Source organism: Lemur catta, chromosome 14, assembly GCF_020740605.2.
Source record: "Lemur catta isolate mLemCat1 chromosome 14, mLemCat1.pri, whole genome shotgun sequence".
Taxonomy (NCBI): domain Eukaryota; kingdom Metazoa; phylum Chordata; class Mammalia; order Primates; family Lemuridae; genus Lemur; species Lemur catta.
The window spans coordinates 36,040,763-36,062,022 of NC_059141.1; the positions used below are offsets into that span (position 1 = coordinate 36,040,763).

Sequence of the window (21,260 nt, forward strand, 5' to 3'; positions counted from 1 at the left end):
TCACAGACCTTCTGTTTGAAATCAGAAAAGCCAAAAAAGTGAAATGTGTTACAAGCTCCTACCGTCCCCTAAAGCAAAACCATAGAATGAAATCAGAACATTGCAGCTGTTTTATCACCAATTTAAGGTTTATCTTAATTGTCCTGTCATTTATTCCTGATTGAAAGTCTAGTTATTGAATCAAAATACAATGACATATTTATAGAAAGCAATGGTTTTCTTTTTCCACATTTAAAGATAATTATAATTTTACCATAAAGCAAAAATTGCCACTTCAATTATGGAATTACATAAATCAACTAAGCTATAAAGTTGCAAGTCATTGCTTTGGTTCTACATAAAAATAAAAGAATAGGAATGACTTTGTGGTAGAAATATTGATATAAATTCATATAGAGGTTTTCCTGGACACAGTCTCCTTGAAGCTTCTTTGAAATCAAATAACATTCTGTCCTGAAAACCCAGGAAAGATTGAGTTGGTCTGGGGAGATAGAGAATATGGACAGGAACAAAAGATTACTCATAATTTTGAAATAACATATTAGAACTAGCAATGCATTTCATTTGTCTTTCCTTCATAAGATTAAGATAATTATTTGATCAAAAATAATGGTCAATATGGGAATGAGAAAGAAAATGCAGATACCTGACAAAATGAGATTAACAGAAGAGATTCCCAGAAAACTGGGAAGTGTAGTGGATTAGAGAGTTTGCAGTGAAGGAGAAATGAAAAATTAACACTTACTTTCTGGTTGTATTGGAGGGAGAGAGATACCCCAAAGCTTTTCCGAGTCCCTACAATATCAAGTACTGTGAGGGAGCTCCTGAGCACATTCTCACGGTGAAAACAGCATACTACTGGCTCCATCTGCAGTAATGACCACCTTAATTACTTTGATGAAAAGGCTACAAATCCGGTGTTGGTGAGGTGGGGGTGGGCACTACCAGTGCTTAGTTGGCACAGCCAGCTATCACCTGGGCTGCCTGAGTGGTATGCATACCGCATATTTGCATACTGCTAGCCTTGTATTCAAAAGCCTTCACAATCTGGCCTTACCTTTCCAAACTCACTTGTGCATTGGACAAATCTTTATCAAGTACATTTATGTGCTACACATTTTAGGTGATTGGGATACATCAATAGACATAACAGACAAAAACCTCTGCTTTCATGTAACTTAAATCCATTATAATTATTTCTACTACATTCTACTTTCCCATCACACTGAAATGATGTGCTTAACATGGAGAAATAGAATATAATTATAAAAGTTTATTTTTTTCTTTTCTATTATCCCTTTATCCTGCTAATTTGGGATAGTCTTTTTCCTGCTATTGCATAAAAGCTCAAGAAATCTCATAATTTAAAAAAATTAGATAATAGGGAGTATTATACTATGATAATGGTAAGTAAAAAAAGAATTTTAAAAAATCCTCTAGTTTAATATATTTATCAATACTTCAAATTTCATTTAAAGGTAAAACTTTTTTTCCTTCCCCAGCTTAGATATGTTTGTGCAAGGTCTCCTGCCTTTAAGGAAGAGGTTGTAAAAAACATCTTTTTTTTTTTTTCCATGAAACACATTCTCCTCCATTCACTAGCAGCTGATTTTTACAACCCAGACTACCATCATCTGACCTTGGAGATTGTGATATTATGAGATATACAAGATATATATATGTTGAATTTTACTCACTGTTCCTGGCTCATAACTCCCAAATCCCTTGCTATAATGTTGGGGTGCTTTAGGCTTCAGTAGCAGGCCTCAGAAAACAGAATCTCTCTCTTAGACCTTCTCTTGCCCTCCTTTCACTGCTCATTTTTCTATCCAAGGCAGCACTCCAATCTTCCCCTGACTTTCTATAAAGAAATTCTCTGACCTTCCTTGTCTGATTATGGGTCATTACCTCCATTTAAGAAGGGGTTCTGTTTCATACCCTGGGAGGAATGCTGCACAGAAATGCCAATAAGAATCTGAACAGATAGGCCTTGCTTGGTTTCCCCACTCAGTCTATTAGTACTAGATCATACCCCTTCTGTTCAATCACATTTCCACACAGTTGTCCATGCTTTGACAATGCCTACACAATGAAGTCTCCATAAAAGGTCCAAGAGCATAAGTATGGAGAGCTGTCCAGACAGCTGAACATGTGGAGTTTCTTGGAGGGTGGCAAGCCCCTTCCCACATCCCTTGCCCTATGCATCTCTTCCTCTGTGTCATTTGTAAAATCCTTTATAATAAACCAGTAAGCCTCAAGACTTCCTTAAGCTCTGTGAGGTGCTCTTACAAATTAATTGAACATGAGGAGGCGGGTGTGGGAACCTCATTTTATAGCCAGTCAGTTAAAAACACAGGTAAAACAACCCGGGGCTTGCAATTGGCACTGAAATGGGGCGGGGGGATGCAAATCCTGTGGGACTGAGCCCTCAACCTATGATATCAGATGCTGTCTCCAGGTGTTGGTACTAGAATTGAACTGGATTGGAGACACCCAACTGGTGTCTGCTGCAGAACCTTTTGCTTGCTTGTAGATGGGGATAAATCCCCACACATTTCTTCACAGAAATCTTCTGTGTTGATCATTGTTGAGTTAGAAAATTTAAATAAAAACACTTTGAGTTTGTTTTTTCCACAGAAAGAGGAGGAAACAATGGTAAGTAAGTAGGAAAGTTCCTATTAACTGTTGTGAAATGGTTGATTGCTCTTTGGGTTATACCTGTGTTTAAAACAGACATTAACCATGGGGACATTTTCAACACTGGTATGCTCTCCTGCAGCAACTAAATTTTGACAGTGCATTTCGATTTATTCTAGCTTGTCATTTTAGTAGGAACTCAGCAGTCCATCTCCAGTTTCTGTCTTTGGCAGGGCCACCACTCCTGCAGGTGATCCTACTAACCAGGATGTTAAGAAAACTAGCATTCACGTGTGTCTCAAATCTGGACCTTGGGTAACAGTAACAGGTTCTTTGCCTGAATAATTCTAGGAGCACAAGCTTATCTAGATATATGGAATTCCATCTGCTCCAGCCATGGAATAGCTTGTTCCTCCATCTTTTTTTCTCTAGATTTATCTAATAGGTCTCAAATATATATTCACTTTGCCCTGCAAACACAAGGACACAGTCTTTTTATGGTAGTTCCCAACATTAAACTTGAGAAGGAAAGGTACATACTCCCACAACCCTCCTTTCAGGGGGATAAGAGTCATGAAAGAGATTTCAATTACAACTTTCCAACTGCTTTTTTCCTAAAAGGAATACTTCACACAGAATCATATCTAAATTTCTATTCTCTTTGCCATTTTTAATGCTACTTGAGAGTAAGGACTTTTCGAGTGTAAACTCCTTGTTTTTAGTATCTTTGATGATGTGTATCTTTTTTGCATATCTCTTTGCAATTTTAGGTGCATTGTATCGGGCTACTTTTTTCAAAACTTCCAATTTAACATTTTTTTTTTTCATCGCTTCTGATATCTGCTTACTGCATTTGGAACTGTCCTTTCAAAACTTTTCTACTCATTCTTCAGGATACAGTTCAAAGGAAAAATCATTTGAAAAACCTTCTCTGATTATTCATACATTAAACACTTACTATTCTGTACTATGTTGCACTGTTTTCTACTACCAGCCATCACTCTTTTAATAATGTTGACTTTACTTTGCCACTATTTGTGTGTCTGTCATGTCTTGAACCAAGGGGTCTTGAAGGTAGGAACTTTGTTTCATTATTTCTGTGTCCTAAAATCCTCTTACAGTGCCTGGCATATTATGAATAATAAATAGCTATCAAGTGTGTAGATGGTGTAACAACCACAAAACAAAACAAAACAAAATAAACCTCTGGAGTAATTAGGGGCATGCTGAGCTTAGAGTTTATTGCCTACAGAGAGGGAGAGAGAGACACTATATTTGTGACTTACTGGGATACAATTTTTATCTTTACTACTTTTGTTTTAACAGTGGGCTAATGAACTAGTAGATAAAATTGCTTAAACTTTTTCTTTGTATTTATTTTTTAATTATTGAGAAAATTTGCTCTTTAAAAATGCTTTCTGTTAATTTGGGTTATTTTCTTCATCATTCATTCAATTATATATTTATCATATTACCCACGACTTCCAAAGATAATTAATGAAGTTTAAAAGAAAAGCTAGTAGTAGTTAAGAAAGGGAAAATATATATCTAGAAACCCTGGATGAAAAATCTAAAGCACTTAAGTGGAGACGTATAACTAAACTTGGTATCAGGTAACACGATGTGAAAATCTGAGCGAGCTACATAGCTCTGACTCTCTTAAATTCATGAACTGTGAAAACAGTTCCACTGATTCAATACATGCTGCAAATATCTTTGGACTGGAATATGTATACAGGGATTCAGGGAAGATGATTAATGTGACAATGTTGTTTTTGAATCTTCTTGATTCCCCCTTCATTACAAACAGATGGCAATTTGGGTGGCCAAATGTTGGGAGACAGCATGCCATGGGCCTTTTGGGGCCTTCTAAACATCTTTGAGTGTACACCAAAATTGCAAAGTCCCAATCAGTTTTTCATACAGGATGCCAGACTGCTTATGCAGCTGGCAATTCTGAAAAATGAAATACTGTCTTGCAGGAATACATCATGTTGTCTAGCAATGTACATGATCTCCCTTTTGACACAGACTTGCTTATTGCTTACTACAAGAATGGCAGAATCTCTAAGCTCAGAGCTCTTCTCCTACAGTTTACTCTTCACTTACAGGTTTTATTTACTTGGCTCTATACTTTGCCTGCGACGTTAGGAGTTTAGGGAGCTAGCGTTATTGCTGTGCTGATACTATTGCTAATACTTTTCTTGTGCATAATAAAAGGTCCTTTGTCTCTGACTCAGGAACCTTTTGTCAGCATCCAGAGAACTGTCCACAATTATTAATTTGTGGGCATTCCTCTGCTTGTAGGTCTCCTCCTCACCATGAATTTTATTTAAGTAAGATTATATCTGCACATCAAACCAAAAACTCACAAATAACTACAACTACCTAAGGCAACAAGCCAATCACATACTATGGGCAGGTGGGGAAAAAGACAGACAGAAACAAGAGCTGTACTATCAGCAAATGTGTAACAACTGTTTTTAAGGAAGTTCAGAGGAGGTTAAGGGTTTCCCTTGGCTCTGAGAGCCAGTGAAACTCAAACTCATCAACAAGTACTAAATATAAAAGTTACTATGCAATATAAAAGAAGTAGCAGGTCAAAATCCCACACTGAGAAGAGACTATCCTGAGAGCAGAATACATATGGAGCAGGACAAGCATAATAGGGGCAGAGAAAAGATAATTTTTCCAATTAAAGTGGGACTGCAGAAGAAAACTAGTGGATTTCTAAAAGTAGGAAGATTAATTTTTTAACATTTCATTGAAATAATTGAAACAGATGTTGTAGAGCTGTGAATTACAAAAGTTACCCTGGCCCACCTTCCCCTTTTTAAGAGTATAGGCAAACTAATTTTACCTAAACATGAAAAACAGAAAAGAATTGTAGTGAAAACCCACCAAGTAAAAAGAGACTAGCACAAAAAATGACTCTAAAAAAAAATGAAGACTTTTAAAAAATATGCAAACTGTCTCTTAGTATTTTAAAACTAGCTAAAATAACGTATGGGGGGAAGAAAAGAAAGCTATTGAAAGATAAGCATACATTATAATTAGAAAAACATAGAGATGTAATGGCTGAAAGAGGGAGATTAGAAAAAGAAAATCTGAAAAATCCGGTTGAGAAATATTTAGAAATAAATGAAACATAATTTCAGAAATGAAGACACAAGAGACTACAAACCAGCATTAATGCAGTAAGGAAATAAAAGATCAAAAGGGGGAAAATTTTTAAAACTCTAAAAGAAATAACAAAAGATATTAAAGAGATTAGGGGTAAAGTTATAAAAAACATATGGGAAGATTCATCAGTTTTGTAATAGGTATCTCCTAGGATGAAAACCAAAATAATCAAACAGGAAAAAATAATAAAATCTAGAATTCAAGAAAATTTTCCACAAATGAGACGTAACAGATATAATAATGCATATATGCAGACAATGACCCAGATTAATCAACATGATGAATTATTTTAATAAAAATATTCAACTTTAAAGAAACAAAGGAAATTCTTTAGAAATTCAGAAGTAGGACCAGTTTGTCATTATACTTTTTTGACAGCAATACTTCATAAAATAAGAAAATGGAGTGAAATATTTAAGTCAAAGAAAGAAAATGAGGCACATGTCTTTTATGTTCAGCAAAATTGGCATTCAATTATATAGCCTCAGACAAGCTTTTACTAATGCACAAGATCATAGGAAATAATGTTCCTTTGATCCTACTTTGAGGAGGGGACAAGCTACAGATAACTGAATGACTGATTGTCTTATTCATATTAACAGGGATAAAGCAGTATTACTTTTAATTAGCTGTGTGAGGGGAAAACGAAGATGAAGCAGAAGCAGTGCTTACAGCAGAAAAAATAAACAGTAGCAAAAAAGAAGAAGCTAAAAGAATTATGAAAAGTAAAAGCAAATGTTAGAACAAGGGTGGGAAAATGACAGCCCCTTGGTCAAATACAGCCCACAGCCTGTTTCAGTAAATAAAGTTTTATTGTAGCACAGCCACACTCTCTTGTTTACACACTGTCTCTGGCTGCTTTTAAGCTACCACAGAGTTGAGTAGTTACTACTGAGACCATATGATACATAAAACCAAAAATTTGTGTTGTCTTAGCTTACTGTTTGGAATATGATAGTGAATCAACTTCTTATTTTGAAAACCAGTAGGTAAAGGAAAAGAGGCAAACATTTTTTTCCCTCTTTTTCCTATAGGAGTTGGACCTCAGGGTAACTGAATATTTGATATGGAGAAGTTTCCCTTTATAAAAATACTTTGTCTAATGAATATAGAAGAAATGAAAAGAAGAAATTAATGAATCTGGAAAATGACTATCAGTGGCTGCTATCTCCTATCACAAAAAGAGAGCCAAAGAGACTTAATGACTAAGCAAGGAGCGAATATTACCAATGATTTGTTTAAAAACAAAAACAAAAACAACCTGGATGTAATCAAGCCTCCAGATCAAACTACTTATTTACTGGAAATAAAGGAGAAAGAGAAAAATACAAAATGACCCCTTAGAGATGTAGTCATCAATCCAGGCTTCAGAAATCTCATTTCTTAAATAAATAAACATCAAGGTAAATAAAAAGGAATGGTGGTAAGAAGCCTACACATTTAAAGAGACTTAAAAGACCTATTAACCAATTACAATGTATAGACATTATTTGGATTCTGTTGTAAACAAATGTTTAATATGAATACTGACTGGACATATATTGGTATTGAAGAATTTTTGTTAATTTTGGGGGTGTATTAATGATATTACAATTAAATTTTAAGAGTCCTTATCTTTAAGAGATACATATAGAAATATTTACAGATGGAAAGTTTTGACTCTCTGCTTCAGAACAATGCCGGGGGGGAGTAGTTGAGAGTAGAAATGAAAGACTCGAACATGATAATGTTGAGTTGGGTGGTTGATACATGGAGGTTCACTGTAATACTCTCTGTAATTTCTATATGTTTGAAATGTTCCATCCTAAAGGTTAAAATATTTTAAATATTTCTAGTGTTGAATGGGTTCTAAAATTTTTTATTTCAATCATTAATTTGCATTTAGATAATAAATCCAATTATAGCATGGTTGTGAAATTTACTTTGAATAGGATTTCATTAACAAATTTTTGGTAAAGAAGTCACAATAAAATACTTCCTTAATGAATTAAACTTCTGATTTTTATTACCTTTATTCAAATGATATGTGGTAGAGCTAAAGACCATAGGGCAGCTAATTCCGAAGCAGGGATGAACCTTTACATAACTAATTAATTAACCTTCATTTACATAATGGTCTTATTATTTTCATAGTTAATGGACTGGGGATTGATTATAGGCCATTAACAGTTATTAATTAATGAATCTGGGTTTGAAATATAATTGCACTGGGTTTGAATTTCAAACCCATGTATTTCAAACTTAAGAGGCAAAGGTAAGTCACGAAATGTTAATAACAATATTCAAAGCATCAGGCATTAAACAAACTAACTTTAGCTTTTAGTCTTCCTGTATTTCTGAGAGGATAATTCATGAATTCTTTAACTGATCTCACCTCTACATGTAATACTGGGGCACATGCAAGTATACATGTGTGCATTAGCTAAATTTTTATTAGCCTTAGATTTACATTTAAATTACAATGATGGGAGCTAGTTGTACTATATTCAAATATAAAAGCTTAATGTATCTCTATTCCTAGATATCATAGGTATTTCTTGAGAAATATCAGGTTCTATCACCTAAATATTTAAAACTATTCATTTGTTTCAAAGAAAGACTACAGCAATACTTTTCAATTAATCTTTCCCATTTATTTGAATTTGCAATAAGATAGGTTACATTATGTAATTTAGAGCTAATCTCAACTTTGGACTCCTCATATAGCCAATTCAATTTACAATTTGAAGCATCCTCTCTATTAAAAAAAATGTAATTGCCTGCAGTTGATAGATTTTAAAAACTCAATGAACTAATTGGCTATTTTTAAACAATTTAATTATGCAAGTGATGCACAATTACTGAGGATAAATTAATTCTTTTAATTTCAAAGACACACCGTATAATCTGATTTTTCCAATAATTTGTACCTTCAAAAGCAACTGTGCAGCCTTCCACAATAAATCAGTAAATGAAGTGCACATTAAATTAAAATGAGGGATTTATTTTCATGATCATCAATTGCTCCCATTTTGATCTCTTTTCTCTCACACTGCCTGGGCTGTCTTGTTCTGGCTCTTCTTCTCTCTTCTTTTTTCCTCTTCCCCCTTTAAATATGCTGATTGATGCAATGCTATGATATAATGTCCAGGAATGGTCCCAAGGTAAATGTTTCAGATCCTGTTCCCCACTTCGCACTCTTACCATGCCTCTATTCTATTAATAGTTAAATTAAATCTGGTTTTCTTAAGTCTTCTAGATTTTAAAAGAGTTGCTGTGATTACAAAAAAAAAATGAATTGCTTAAGTGCAAAACAGTATTACCTCAATCAATGGAAAAGATTTTATTTGTAAAATCTCTTAAAATCTGTGTCAGCCCCCTTCACAAATAGGCTTTTACTTGCTTCTCTGTGTGGGTGAACTACAGGGTGTCCCAAAAGTCACCATACATAGGGAAAATGGGAAACTGTAGCTAAATGTACCTTTATTTACAAAATACTTATTAAAAAATTTTTCCTTTGTATGGAGACCTGTATATTATGCTGATATGTTAAAGAACAATTCTGTGGTCAAAAAATGTGGGCTTAAATCTCTGATTCTTCAATTACTATTATTTTTTAAAAATGACTTAACCTTCACTTATCTTGTCTTTGTAAAATGGGGTAATAAATCTCATCTCACATAAATATGTGAAGACTAAATATGATGTTATATATAAATTACAATAAATGTTAGTCACTAATTTTAGATGATTTTTCTCCTGCTTTAAGAAAATACATAAGTACAAGAAGCCACACAACTCAGGCAAACTCTTGCAGTCATCCTCTAACAATATATATTCCCAATGTTTATTCAGAGCCACTGTGGGATTAAGAATAAAGTTTATTATTTAATATACACAGATAATGGTGATATTTTAACAATATTGTATATAAAATTTGAAAGCAGTGCATTATTGCCTTGACATTTCAGGAGTATGAAATCACTCCCTGCATTGTCATACATCAGCTATCGAAATGAGTGGGCAATCATCTGCCACATATTAATAACCTTCCTATGTTCTCCACTGAGAATGTTATTTTATACAAATGTACTTCATTAGAAATCAGCAAACATACCATAAAATTCTTTTAAAACCCTACAGTAGTATAACTTACTTTTTGAAGGAACTCGGAGATTGGCAAGGACCACTTCCAGGGAATCAGCTTGGACTCGAAGTACATAGCTCATCCTGGTCTCATAATCCAGAGGGGCATTCACATAGATAACGCCAGTGACATTATTAATTCCAAACTTATCTAGAATTGGAAACATAATTGCTTGATCATTTTCTTTACGCTACAAAGGAAGAAATTCTTTTCAAAAGGCACTGTAATTTCAAAAACACTAAAAACACTTATTTGTAACTACAGTAATGCATAAAAGTGACACACGGCTGGCTTTTGGAAACTCTGTTCCAGCTCTTGAAATGACCAACATTAGCGTTTCTGTAAATACTGCCTTGAAACTGTAATTTTTTGTTTTTTGTTTTGTTTTGAGATTCTCCTGGAAATCAGTGTTTCTATTGTGAATTCCATTTGGGAAGCACATTACAATATATCTCTCATCATTGATTCAATTCAGATGGTCTTCTACCATACTAAAGGCTTTCGGAAATTCTATTTAAAAAAAAAAAACATTTAATTTTGTTTAACCAAATATTTTCTGATCTTACTGAATTATTATACTCTTTATAATTTAATGACTCATATTATCTTGTAGATTTAGTATTCTTCTAAGAACACTTTAGAGAACAAACTGAAAATTTAATGTTGGTTTTTTAGAAAAAATGATTTATTATTCTAAGTATCTTAAAATATTTTGCTCTTATGTCTATTTTTTATAAATTTCTACCTAATATATTTGAGTGAAAAGCAGGGTACTTTAATAAATTATATAATATCCCATCTCTTGCACTCTACATTTTATTCCTCATTTTATTTTTTCCATGGCATTGACCACTTACACTACTATGTATTTATTTGTTTAATAGTTTTTATTTTCTACTTCCTCTTATTGGACTGTTAAAATCTATGAGGGCAGGGATCTATCCCTAGTGGCTGGAAGAGTACTTAGTACATAACAGATGCTCAGTAAATATTTGTCAAATGAATTAATAAATGAATTGAATGTAAAACAGTCATTGTGGGAAGAGAGGTTAAAAAATTCAGCCACTTTGCTATCTTCAAGAAAAAGAACACACACAGTTAAAAAGAGAAAGTACAGAACAGGTTGGGAAATCATAGCTTTAGTCAGATGTTGGAAGTTCAAGGTAAAAGGAAGTTCAATGATATTTAGGGAGGAGGCATAGTAGCACAGCAGGAACACAGAAGAGAGGCAACAAAAGTAAGATGTTGAACACGTGCTGCATCGTATGGGCAATGATTTCTAGTAATAGTTGGTCATTAAAATCCTTTAAAAGGCCTTTATAATTTCCTTGAAAACTGCTTAGCAGTATTTACATTCATTTATTTAAAAATATTTAATATTAATTTATTAGATATATTAATATATTAACCAATTCTTGGCTATATGCAATAGGCCAAGCTATCTAGCATTTCAAAGAGGAAAACACAGGACAACTAACCTATGGATAATAGGTGAAACAAAGAATCAGTGAGAAAAACTGAACTAGAGACTTACTCCCAGAGGCCAGGAAACCACTATAATTCTTAAAGTGATTGGTAGACATAACACAAAATATTTGTTTCCATATAATCATTAATTGCATGTCTAATTTGACTGCTTAGGGAATCATATCATATAATATACATGGCTTTTAACATGTATGTGGCTTTTTTGGCATTCACACTTATTTATGATTCTGAAATTTCTTCAGAAATGAGTTAAGCTATGACATAGATGGTACAAAAAATGGGAGGAGACTACTGTAGGCAATAATTATGACTAAAAGCTAAAAATATGATGTATTAATTTTGAAAAAGTGTCATTAAAATGTTGCCATATTCAAGGAAGGGGAAGGCTTCTAGAATTATATATTTAGTATTTCTTAAGGGCAAAAAAATCACTTCAGCTAACATAACTAGATTTTTAATCAAGTTTAGCATATAAAGATATCAATCACATTTAAGATGGGCATAATTGTATCAGGGAAAATAGGATAAATAATAATAATTTAATCTAAAATTAGTCCAATTCTAAGTTTATTGGTTTATGGTGAAAACACAGACTAAAAATCTCACCTTCTTCGTTTCCTGAAACAATGGAGTACACAATGCTCTGATTAATGGCCGCAGCAGAAATTACACCAACCATGGTCCCTCTGGTGGCAAGTTCACTTACTGGAGGAGGTCTGCAGGTTTAGAGAAGATTATTTATTATTTTTAAGGCCATTTTTTAAAGCAACTTTAGGTTCACAGAAAAAGTGAAAGAAGGGCAAAGATTCCCCATATACCCTCTGCCCCCACACATGCATAGCCTCCTTTACTATTAAATCCCCCCCCCCATTCGTCACAATCAATGAACAACATTGATGCTTCATAATCACCCCAAGTTCATAGTTTACATTAGGGTACACCTTGGTGTTGTATATTCTATAGGTCTGGAAAAACATACAATGACTTGTATCTACTGTTATACTATCATACCGAGTATTCTCACTTTCCTAAAAATCCTCTGTGCTACATCTATTTATTTCTCCTCCAACACAATCCCTGGAAACTACTGATCTTTTCTCTGTCTCCATGGTTTTGTCATATAGTTGGAATCATACAGTATATAGCCTTTTTGGACTGTCTTCTTTCACTCAGTAATGTGCATTTAATGATCTGTCCATGGCTTGATATCTCATTTCTTTTTAGCGCTACATGATATTCCATTGTCTGGATGTACTGCAGTTTATTTCCATAAATAAAGACATCTTGGTTGCTTCCAAGTTTTGGTAGTTATGACTAAAGCTGCTATAAACAACCCTGTGTAGGTTTTTGGGTGACCATAAGTTCATGTGAGATATATGTGTCATGTAAAGTCAATGAAGAGGCTACATAAGGCTATAACTTGTAACCTCATTCTTCCTAGCAGACTCTATCGACTATTATCTCTTGCAGGATTTGATGAAGTAAACTGCCATATGGAGTGGTCCACATGGCAAGAAACTGAAGATGATGTCTGACCACCAGCAAATAAGGAATTGAGGCCTTCAGTCCAACATCCCACAAGGAACTGAATCCTGCTAACAACCATATGAGCTTGGGAGTGGACCTTTCTCTAGCTGAGCTTCAGATGAGACTCGTTCTGGCTGACACCCTGATTAATATCTTACACAAGATCATAAACCATAAGACACAGCTATCTCATGACTGGATTCCTGACCTACAGAAACTTCAAGTTGATAAGTGTGTGGTAATATAGTCATACTATAATAGATAACTATTATGCATGGCTTGACTATTACAGCAATAGATTGTTAACTTATGACAGATCAGGTCAAATTACATACTACTTATTCAAAAGTTTAATATAAGAACACATATGTTTATCCTATTCTGGGATAATTTTCAAAAACTGAATTCCTTTTTGTGGACTAGACATCACTTCAATTGTTTACTTGTCTATCTTGTTACTACATGAGATAAGAGCTAAGTTTTATAGCTATAGTTTTATATACTTTCCATAATTTTTTCTATAATTTTTTTCTTAATCTTTATAAAGTATAGACATATGATATCTGAAATTAATGTACCTCTGGCTTTAACATTAGAAAAATGCCATTTCTTATTTCAAATAGTAAAAATATATTTTGTGTGCATTTTACAGCTTCAACTGCATAATCAAGATGGAAATAATTATTTAAAAATTCTGGAAAAAGTAACTGGCACAATTTATGAAGAAATTGAAAACCTATGCATAACACTAAAAGCAGTTAAAATTCTATTTGCTAGTAAATATTTAAAACACATTTACTTTGAGACAACATATCTTCTCATTAACCTTTGTCTTAATTGTTCTGGTACACTTCTTTCTACCAGAATTAAAACTTGCTATAAAAATGTAATCTTCACCTGGCTAGAATTAAATGAACCTCTGTGATAATGAGCATTATATTACAACATCTCAGTTCTTTTCTATGTGTTGCCAGGCAGGACCCATTTTATTATTGTTTTATGCCCTTCAAAGTACCAGTTACATGACTGTGGCAAATTGCATACTCTCTTTGGAATCACATGTGTCTGGAGCACATAATGAAGGAGTTGGTGTAAATCAGGATCGATTAAGTCCTATATGGAGAAGAAGGTATAAACATAATAAAACTGAATAAAATGCACTAGGTATACATTAACAGGGGGAGAGATGGAAGTTAGCAACTAGAAATCATGTAACCACTATGCAGTAATGCAAGTCCAGTGTGATTTTTCAAAGGAAATTCAATTTTTATGTGAGTTCTATAAACTTTTAAATTTTGGCAACCAATAGAAATTTACATTTAAAGCATCAGGTGACCAGATTTGATTTATGGGCTGGCAGTTTGTTATTTTCAGAGTAAACTATCTCTAATGTATTTTACAGTTCTATCATTCTGAGCCTGATGTTATATCATTCCTTTTTTTCTTTCTGTTGAGTATAAGCAAAATTTATTACTTAATTTCAGAAGCCATGAATTATGACCAAATTTTTTAAAATCCTAAGTTTTTAAAATATTTTCTCTCACTATTAATTTATATACCTAAACTTCATTCATTTATGACTAATAATGCATCACTACCCCTTCCAATGTAATTTTACATCTGATTAATGACAAATAGCTGTTGAGTGTCTGAAATTCAAGAATTCTACCTTTCAAAGCTAAATTTACTGCCAATACAATTGACAAAATCACTCTTAAAAGGAACACTTGAAACAGGCAGGGTTTAGTAATGAAATTATACAGCTTTTCTGATGAAGCCTAAGAGACAGACACCAACTAGATTGACACTCCCCAGACAAGGATTGCTAAAAGCATGCTAAAGGAAATGGTTCTCTCTTTAACAGATATGGACTGCAAAGATTGGAGAGACAAATGGTTTCATATTTTAATAATGATCTTCAGGAAGGGTCTTCACCAAAGGCCCTTTCAAACGACTTGATTTGAATTGGGTTTGATATCCTGGCATGTTCCTGTTGGCAGCCCTGGTTCCTATCTACTCCCTAAAGGCAACACTTCAAACTTTATTGGCCATTTTGAATAAAATCCACAGGATTTGACTAAAATGTTAAAATCACCTTAACTAATGCTTAAATAGAAGCCAAAATGGAATTTCAATTAAAAAATAGTTATGCTAGATATCAAATTCAAATTTTATTAGCTCATTAATGTCACTGTTTGCATTGTCCTCACCTTCCTAAACTTTACATGTAAAATAGTTGTGTGTATTTTAAATTGATAGACCTTACTTTTTTTTGTTGTTTTTGTAATACTGTTATAGAAATAAAGTTAGGATAACTTCCTTCACCTGACCTGAAAATTTCCTGTCCTTCATCTACTCATTGCACTCTCCTCCTCAACCCCTGGCAACCAGTGATCTTCATACTGACTCTGTATGGTTGCCTTTTCCAGAATGTCAAATAGTTGGACCCATACAGCATGTAGTCTTTTTGGACTGGGTTCTTTCCTTAGCAATATGCACTTAAAGTCACTCTATGTCTTTTTGTTGCTTGGTATCTTATTTCATTTTATTGCTGAATAATATTACATTGTATGGATGTGCCATAAACAGCTACATTTTAGAAAGAAAAAGATTGATCTAAATAAACTCCAAATCTGTTGTTTAAAAATAAATCTTTGTGGATGAAGTGAGAACCAGAAAAGCTAATTGCTTCAGTATTTATATGAAAAATACTTATAATTTTTCTTGTGCAGATATAAATTAATTCATAAATATCTTTTCAACATTTTTAATTTTATTGAAAATATAGATTACAATAAATCTCTTCCAGTTAAATACATCTTAACATCTCTGAGTTATCTGAACAATGACTACACTGAAATAACATAATTTGCAGTGTCCAAATGTTATACCCACTTTTTACAGTATAAATATAGGTGGAACAATTATTCTACAATTTAGAATCTACTTTTATTGTTGGGTTCAAGAAGTAACAATAAAAGTAAATGTTGTATGTGTCACATAAAGCTCCTAATTATTTTAAATGCCATGCAATTTAGGATATAAAAGTGTTTGTAAATAGATGCTATAAAATTTCACTGGGATTCAATCTGGCTCTATTGCTTTCTTTCTACTGAGAGACAAATCTAATTTATTTTGACATGTTTGAATTCAATATATTTGCAAATCAGCACCAATTAAGGAACTGTTTTTATACCTACTATGAAGGAATTTAATGAAAATGGGAAGGGGAAAAAAACACACACTGGAACTCTTATTATTTGTAACTTTGGAGTAATTGCATCAGAGTGATCTAATTTTACATATTTAACTAAGAAAAACAGTTTAAAAAAGACATGAATCAGGGGACTCCAGTTTTCCCAGAATTCTTAGGATAGATTACAGATACAAAAATTAATAAAGGACCAAATGATTAAACCCTGCCTTTTCCATTTTTCCCAAAGGCTGCCTGCTTCCTATCATTAAGAGTTTTGCTGTCCTCCGTTCCACAGAGCATCCTCATCTTGAAGATATGAAAACTGAAGTATAAACAGTTTCTCAAACTATTTGAAATCTAAAACTGCAATCTATGTAAGGTACTTGTATGCTTATTCATTCATTTCATTTTATCTTATTGTTCTCACTAATAGAGTATATTCTAACCCCTTTTAATCATTGGCTCTCAAACCTTAAATCTACAAAAATCTTCTGGAGGCACTCACTAAAATTTTCACATTTGCTGATATCATGCTCAAAAATTCTGATTTAGTAGGGTCATGAGGTCAGTCTTAAAATATCATTTGTAAAATGTTCCCAGGTAATAAAGATAGCAGAGGTTTGAAAATTAGAATGTTGTGAAATAATGAATTTGCTCTCCCTGCTACATTCCTCCTCTTCCCTGTCCTTCCTCTGTCCCTTCACTATAGTCCTTGAGCATAAAGTGATGCATGCCCTCTCAACAGACTACACTAAGAACACGTCTTCTGATTCTATTAGATCTGGGTTTGAATTCTGATTCTGCTACTACTTACGGCCTATGTGACTTTGGGAAAACGACTTGGCTTCCCTGATCTTATTTCTTTATCTGTAAAATAGGGACATTATTTACTTCATTCTTCGACCATGGGTGTGCCAAGAACCAACATTTTCTCACTGAAACCTGCAGAACCAGGGGACTGCATCTTTGATGGAATGACTAGGAATATTCATTCCTGGCTGCCTAATCTATTTACTAAAAACAGGCTATAATGTAGGTATCTATATGTTAGTAACAATCTCTGAGCAACCAATTTTTTGAATTTTAGCTCCCTTACCAACCTAGGAATGGCTCTTTTCTCCTTTATAAATGAATCTGTGCATTTGGACTTTTCTAAGGACACTATAGCAAACTTTTGAAACAAGCTATCTAATGCATTCATTTGTTATTTTTCATTGATTAGAATAGATTCAATGCCTCCAGGTGTGAAATAGTCATGTAAAAATGAGAAATCACCATACAATCTTGAAATATGTTAGTGTACTCATACAAATAACATCAAATAGGAAAAAAAAGTACCTAGACAGAGCATCTGATATTTCAATTCAGTCTAAGTTAACAACTGAACATACTAGCTCAAAAATAACATATTAAAAATAGACATTCAGTTCCTGGCAGAATTTTTGGAAAAACAGAGATAAATCATTTTTTATAGTTGTTATTCATATCCTAGAAAGACAGTGACCATTTACAATTATGCCATTTAAGAAGGAGGATATACAGTTAGTACTCAATACCTTAAGGCAAACAAATTCATCACTCCTTGAGGCAGTAGAAGTATTTCATTTTCATTTATACTTTTGCTAATAAAGTTACAATAAATACATTATTTTTAGATGTAGTTTTCATTATGATCAGAATAACTATAAATAAAATTCTTTCCCTGCATAATCACTTGATTTTTAAGCCAAAGGCAATGAAGCAATACAAAGGAAATTTTTCTATTTTTCTTTAATTTTAAAAATAATAAAATGCTTCAAGCATAATTAAAATAAGAAAAATATCACAATATATATGTCCCCAGATTTAACTTATTTTTAATTGTTTTGTTTTTGCTATTTTTTGTTTAAAAAATACATCTATATCCCCCTACCCTGTTCCTTTATCCACTCTTCACCCATTGTTGTAAAACATTGGAAAAAGTTTTAAAAAATCCTGAGGGGTTGTTTTGACAAACAAGACTTAGTATCATAATTTCTTCATAAATATGGTAATTTATTATTTGGAATCCATTATGTTTTAAATGTCCATTTACCAAAAACAGATTCACTATGTTTACTAGGACTGACTGACAATTTGATCTTTCCCTTCTTTTTGTATAGTAACTACCTGATACACTGATAAATTAAAATAAATAATATATCTAAACCCTCTTTAATCCTGGATTTCTAAAATTGAGAAACTAAATGTTATAAAATTAGAAATAATATAACATTTTGAATAGATTGAAAAGAAATTTCCCATTGTTTTTATGCCATCATTCATAATGTGACATTTGCTCTCAATGAAATACTTGCATAAGATATTCTACTTTTCTAATCTACCTTTTGAAGATATGAGACTATTATCATGGTATGGTGATTAAAACAGTTAAAATTTCTTTGCTAGTCCTCCCATCCAGAGGTGGAGTTTATCTTCTCTCCTCTTGTACCCAGGACATTCCTGCCATTAATCTGACCAACAGAATGAGATGAAAGTGACATTGTTGTTTCCATGAAAATGAAGCCTTGTTGCTTGCTCTCACCTATGGGAAGGAAAGCTGCTCTGAGACTGCAAGTGAAAAATACTAGTGCAGCCTCTGACCATGACAAAAAGTCCAGAGAGAAAACCCAAGTCATTCTAGTCACTTTAACTTTAGGAGGGTGCCCACCTGAAATTAGTTCAGGCAGCTCACAGAATCTTCAGAAAATATAAATTGTCCTTGCTTTTAGTCATTAAGTTCTGGGAGAGATCACAGACAAAAACTGATTCTTAGAAGTGGGGTAGTGCCATAGCAAACACCTAAAACCTATGACATTGATTTTGGGACTGGACATATGACATTTGTTTTGGGACTGGCTGGCAGGAAGTAGCTGAAAAATGAGTGAGGGGGCTTTCAAGAGGGGCTGGAGGAAGGGCAGATAGAGGAGGATGTAAAGGTGATGAGAAAATAGTTATTCAAGGCTAGAAACATGATGACTTTTGTATGGAAGTTGCAAACCAACTGGCAAAATTTTTACCTGTAGTAACTTGGAAGAGATTAATTTGTGAATTAATGAACTTGTGGATCTGGTTAAGGATATTTCCAGACAGAATTTTGAAGAAGTATACCGGCTACCTCCAGCAGCACATAATGAGATATACATTTAAAAAAAAAAAAAAAAAAAAAAAAGGGACATGACCAGGAGTGTCTATTATGGTTCTCCCGTCCCTGTTCCGTCATTATATTTTGCCAGATATTTTGTCTTTAATACACAGACACTCGAATCAAGAAGAGCTACACTTAAGGAACCTCATCCACATTTGGACTTGACTTAAATAATGTGAACCTGAACTTCAAGCCTGATGCTGTAATGGGACAAAACTCCTGGAGATCCTAAGAGCATATGTATTTTGTTTTGTTTTGTGGGTATTTTTTGGTGTGTGTGCATGTGAGAGGATTGCAAATCAGTGGCCCCCAACCTTTATGGGGCTGGTTTCATGGAAGACAACTTTCAAGGAAGACAACTTTCAACTTTTCCACAGATGATGTGGGGGGAGCATGAGGGGGGGATGATTTGGGGATGATTCAAGTACATTACACTTATTGTGCAGTCAGTAAAGATATGGATAATCTCTGCTAATGATAATCTCTATTTTCAGCTGCTCCCCAGCACTAGCATCACCACCTCAGCTCCACCTCAGATAATCAGGCATTAGATTCTCATAAGGAGCGTGCAACCTAGATCCTCCCAAGCGAAGTTTACAGTAGGGTTCCTGCTCCTATGAGAATGTAATGCTGTGGCCTATCTGACAGGAGGCAGAGCTCAGGCAGTGATGCCAATGATGCGGAGTGGCCGTAGGTATGGATGTACAGATGAAGCTTAGTTTGCTCATGGCCGCCAGCCCTGTGCCACTTGGTTCCTATAGGCCACAGTCCTGTAATGGTCCACCACCCAGGGGTTGGGGACCACAGTTGTAAATCATTGTGGACAGAAGATAGACTGTGATGAATTAAAAATGAACACAAATTTTTCTATTTGTTCTAGCAAGAAGAGGAGTCTATCTTTTTCTGCCTTTGAATTTGTGCTGGCCCTGTGAATCACTTTGATCAATATAATGTGGAGGGGCGTGTGTGTGTATTCTGCCCTCATGCAGCACGTGAATTCACCTGGTCTAGCTTCCTTAATAATAGAAAACTTCATAAAGAGAGACGCCCAGCCATTGTCCTAGATTTTAACTACCATTCTACCTACCAGCTGAATGTGTATTGACCAAAATAATCTTTAAGTTCCCCTCAGCTTGACTAAACTTCAGACAAGTTTCTTTCTGACTCTAGGCCCCTGACCTCCCTTTTCTTAGAGTATTTACTTCTGAAAACTTGCAATTGTTAAATCTGTTCTGCTCCACTGAGATGTAAATGTTTTTAAAAACTTCTTACCAGTATTACAATTCAGGAATGTCTTTGTCAAGCACCTGGGAGCAATCTCTTTGAAATATAATCATTAAGGAAGATAGCATCCTTATTTTGTTTCTGTGGGAGGGTAGGGAGCTACCTTTGATGGATACCTTGGTTCAGGTTGTTAAATTATCACCAGTTATATGAAGATAGGAGAAACTTTACTTTTTCTGTGTGAAAAGCCAATTAACAAACACAGATGACCAATAATCCTCCCACCCCAGCTCTTGACAATTCTCTAGCTCCTTGCTTAGGTAAAGTTGAGCTCAGACTGAGTTCTGGTTTCTCTTCTCTGTTGCAATAGCCTTGAGTAAATTCTTCCTTGCCTGGTGCCTGTTTTGCCTTGGCATAATTGAACCCAAGTGAGACTAGCAGAACTGTCACTCAGTCAACCCATGGAAACATAAAATAAAAAAAGTAATTTATTATTTTAAGCATTAAATTTTTAAATTTGAAAGGGCAGTTATACAGCAATAAATAACTGATACATATGGGAAAAATCCTATCTTGAGTAACACTCTAGTCACAAATAATCAGGCCAGTAGGTCCCCAAGCATTTATAGGATACCTATCATTAGTAAAGTATGGTCAGTCCCTGATTTATGATGGTTTTACTTAGGATTTTTCAACTTTACAATGGTGTGAAA

The 21,260-nt window shown here is 33.9% G+C and overlaps 1 protein-coding gene across 17 annotated transcripts in view; it reads right to left on the minus strand.

The window, feature by feature from the left end:
- Positions 1–21,260, minus strand: part of PCDH15 (protocadherin related 15) — a 634,897-nt gene that overhangs the window by 98,685 nt on the left and 514,952 nt on the right. For all 17 annotated transcript variants that reach the window (XM_045568054.1, XM_045568051.1, XM_045568050.1 and 14 more), the window contains 2 exons: positions 12,041–12,150; positions 9,956–10,096 (listed from right to left, as the gene is read on the minus strand). In XM_045568054.1, coding sequence (XP_045424010.1) covers positions 9,956–10,096; positions 12,041–12,150 — 251 coding nt within the window. The remainder of the gene's footprint in view (positions 1–9,955; positions 10,097–12,040; positions 12,151–21,260) is intronic.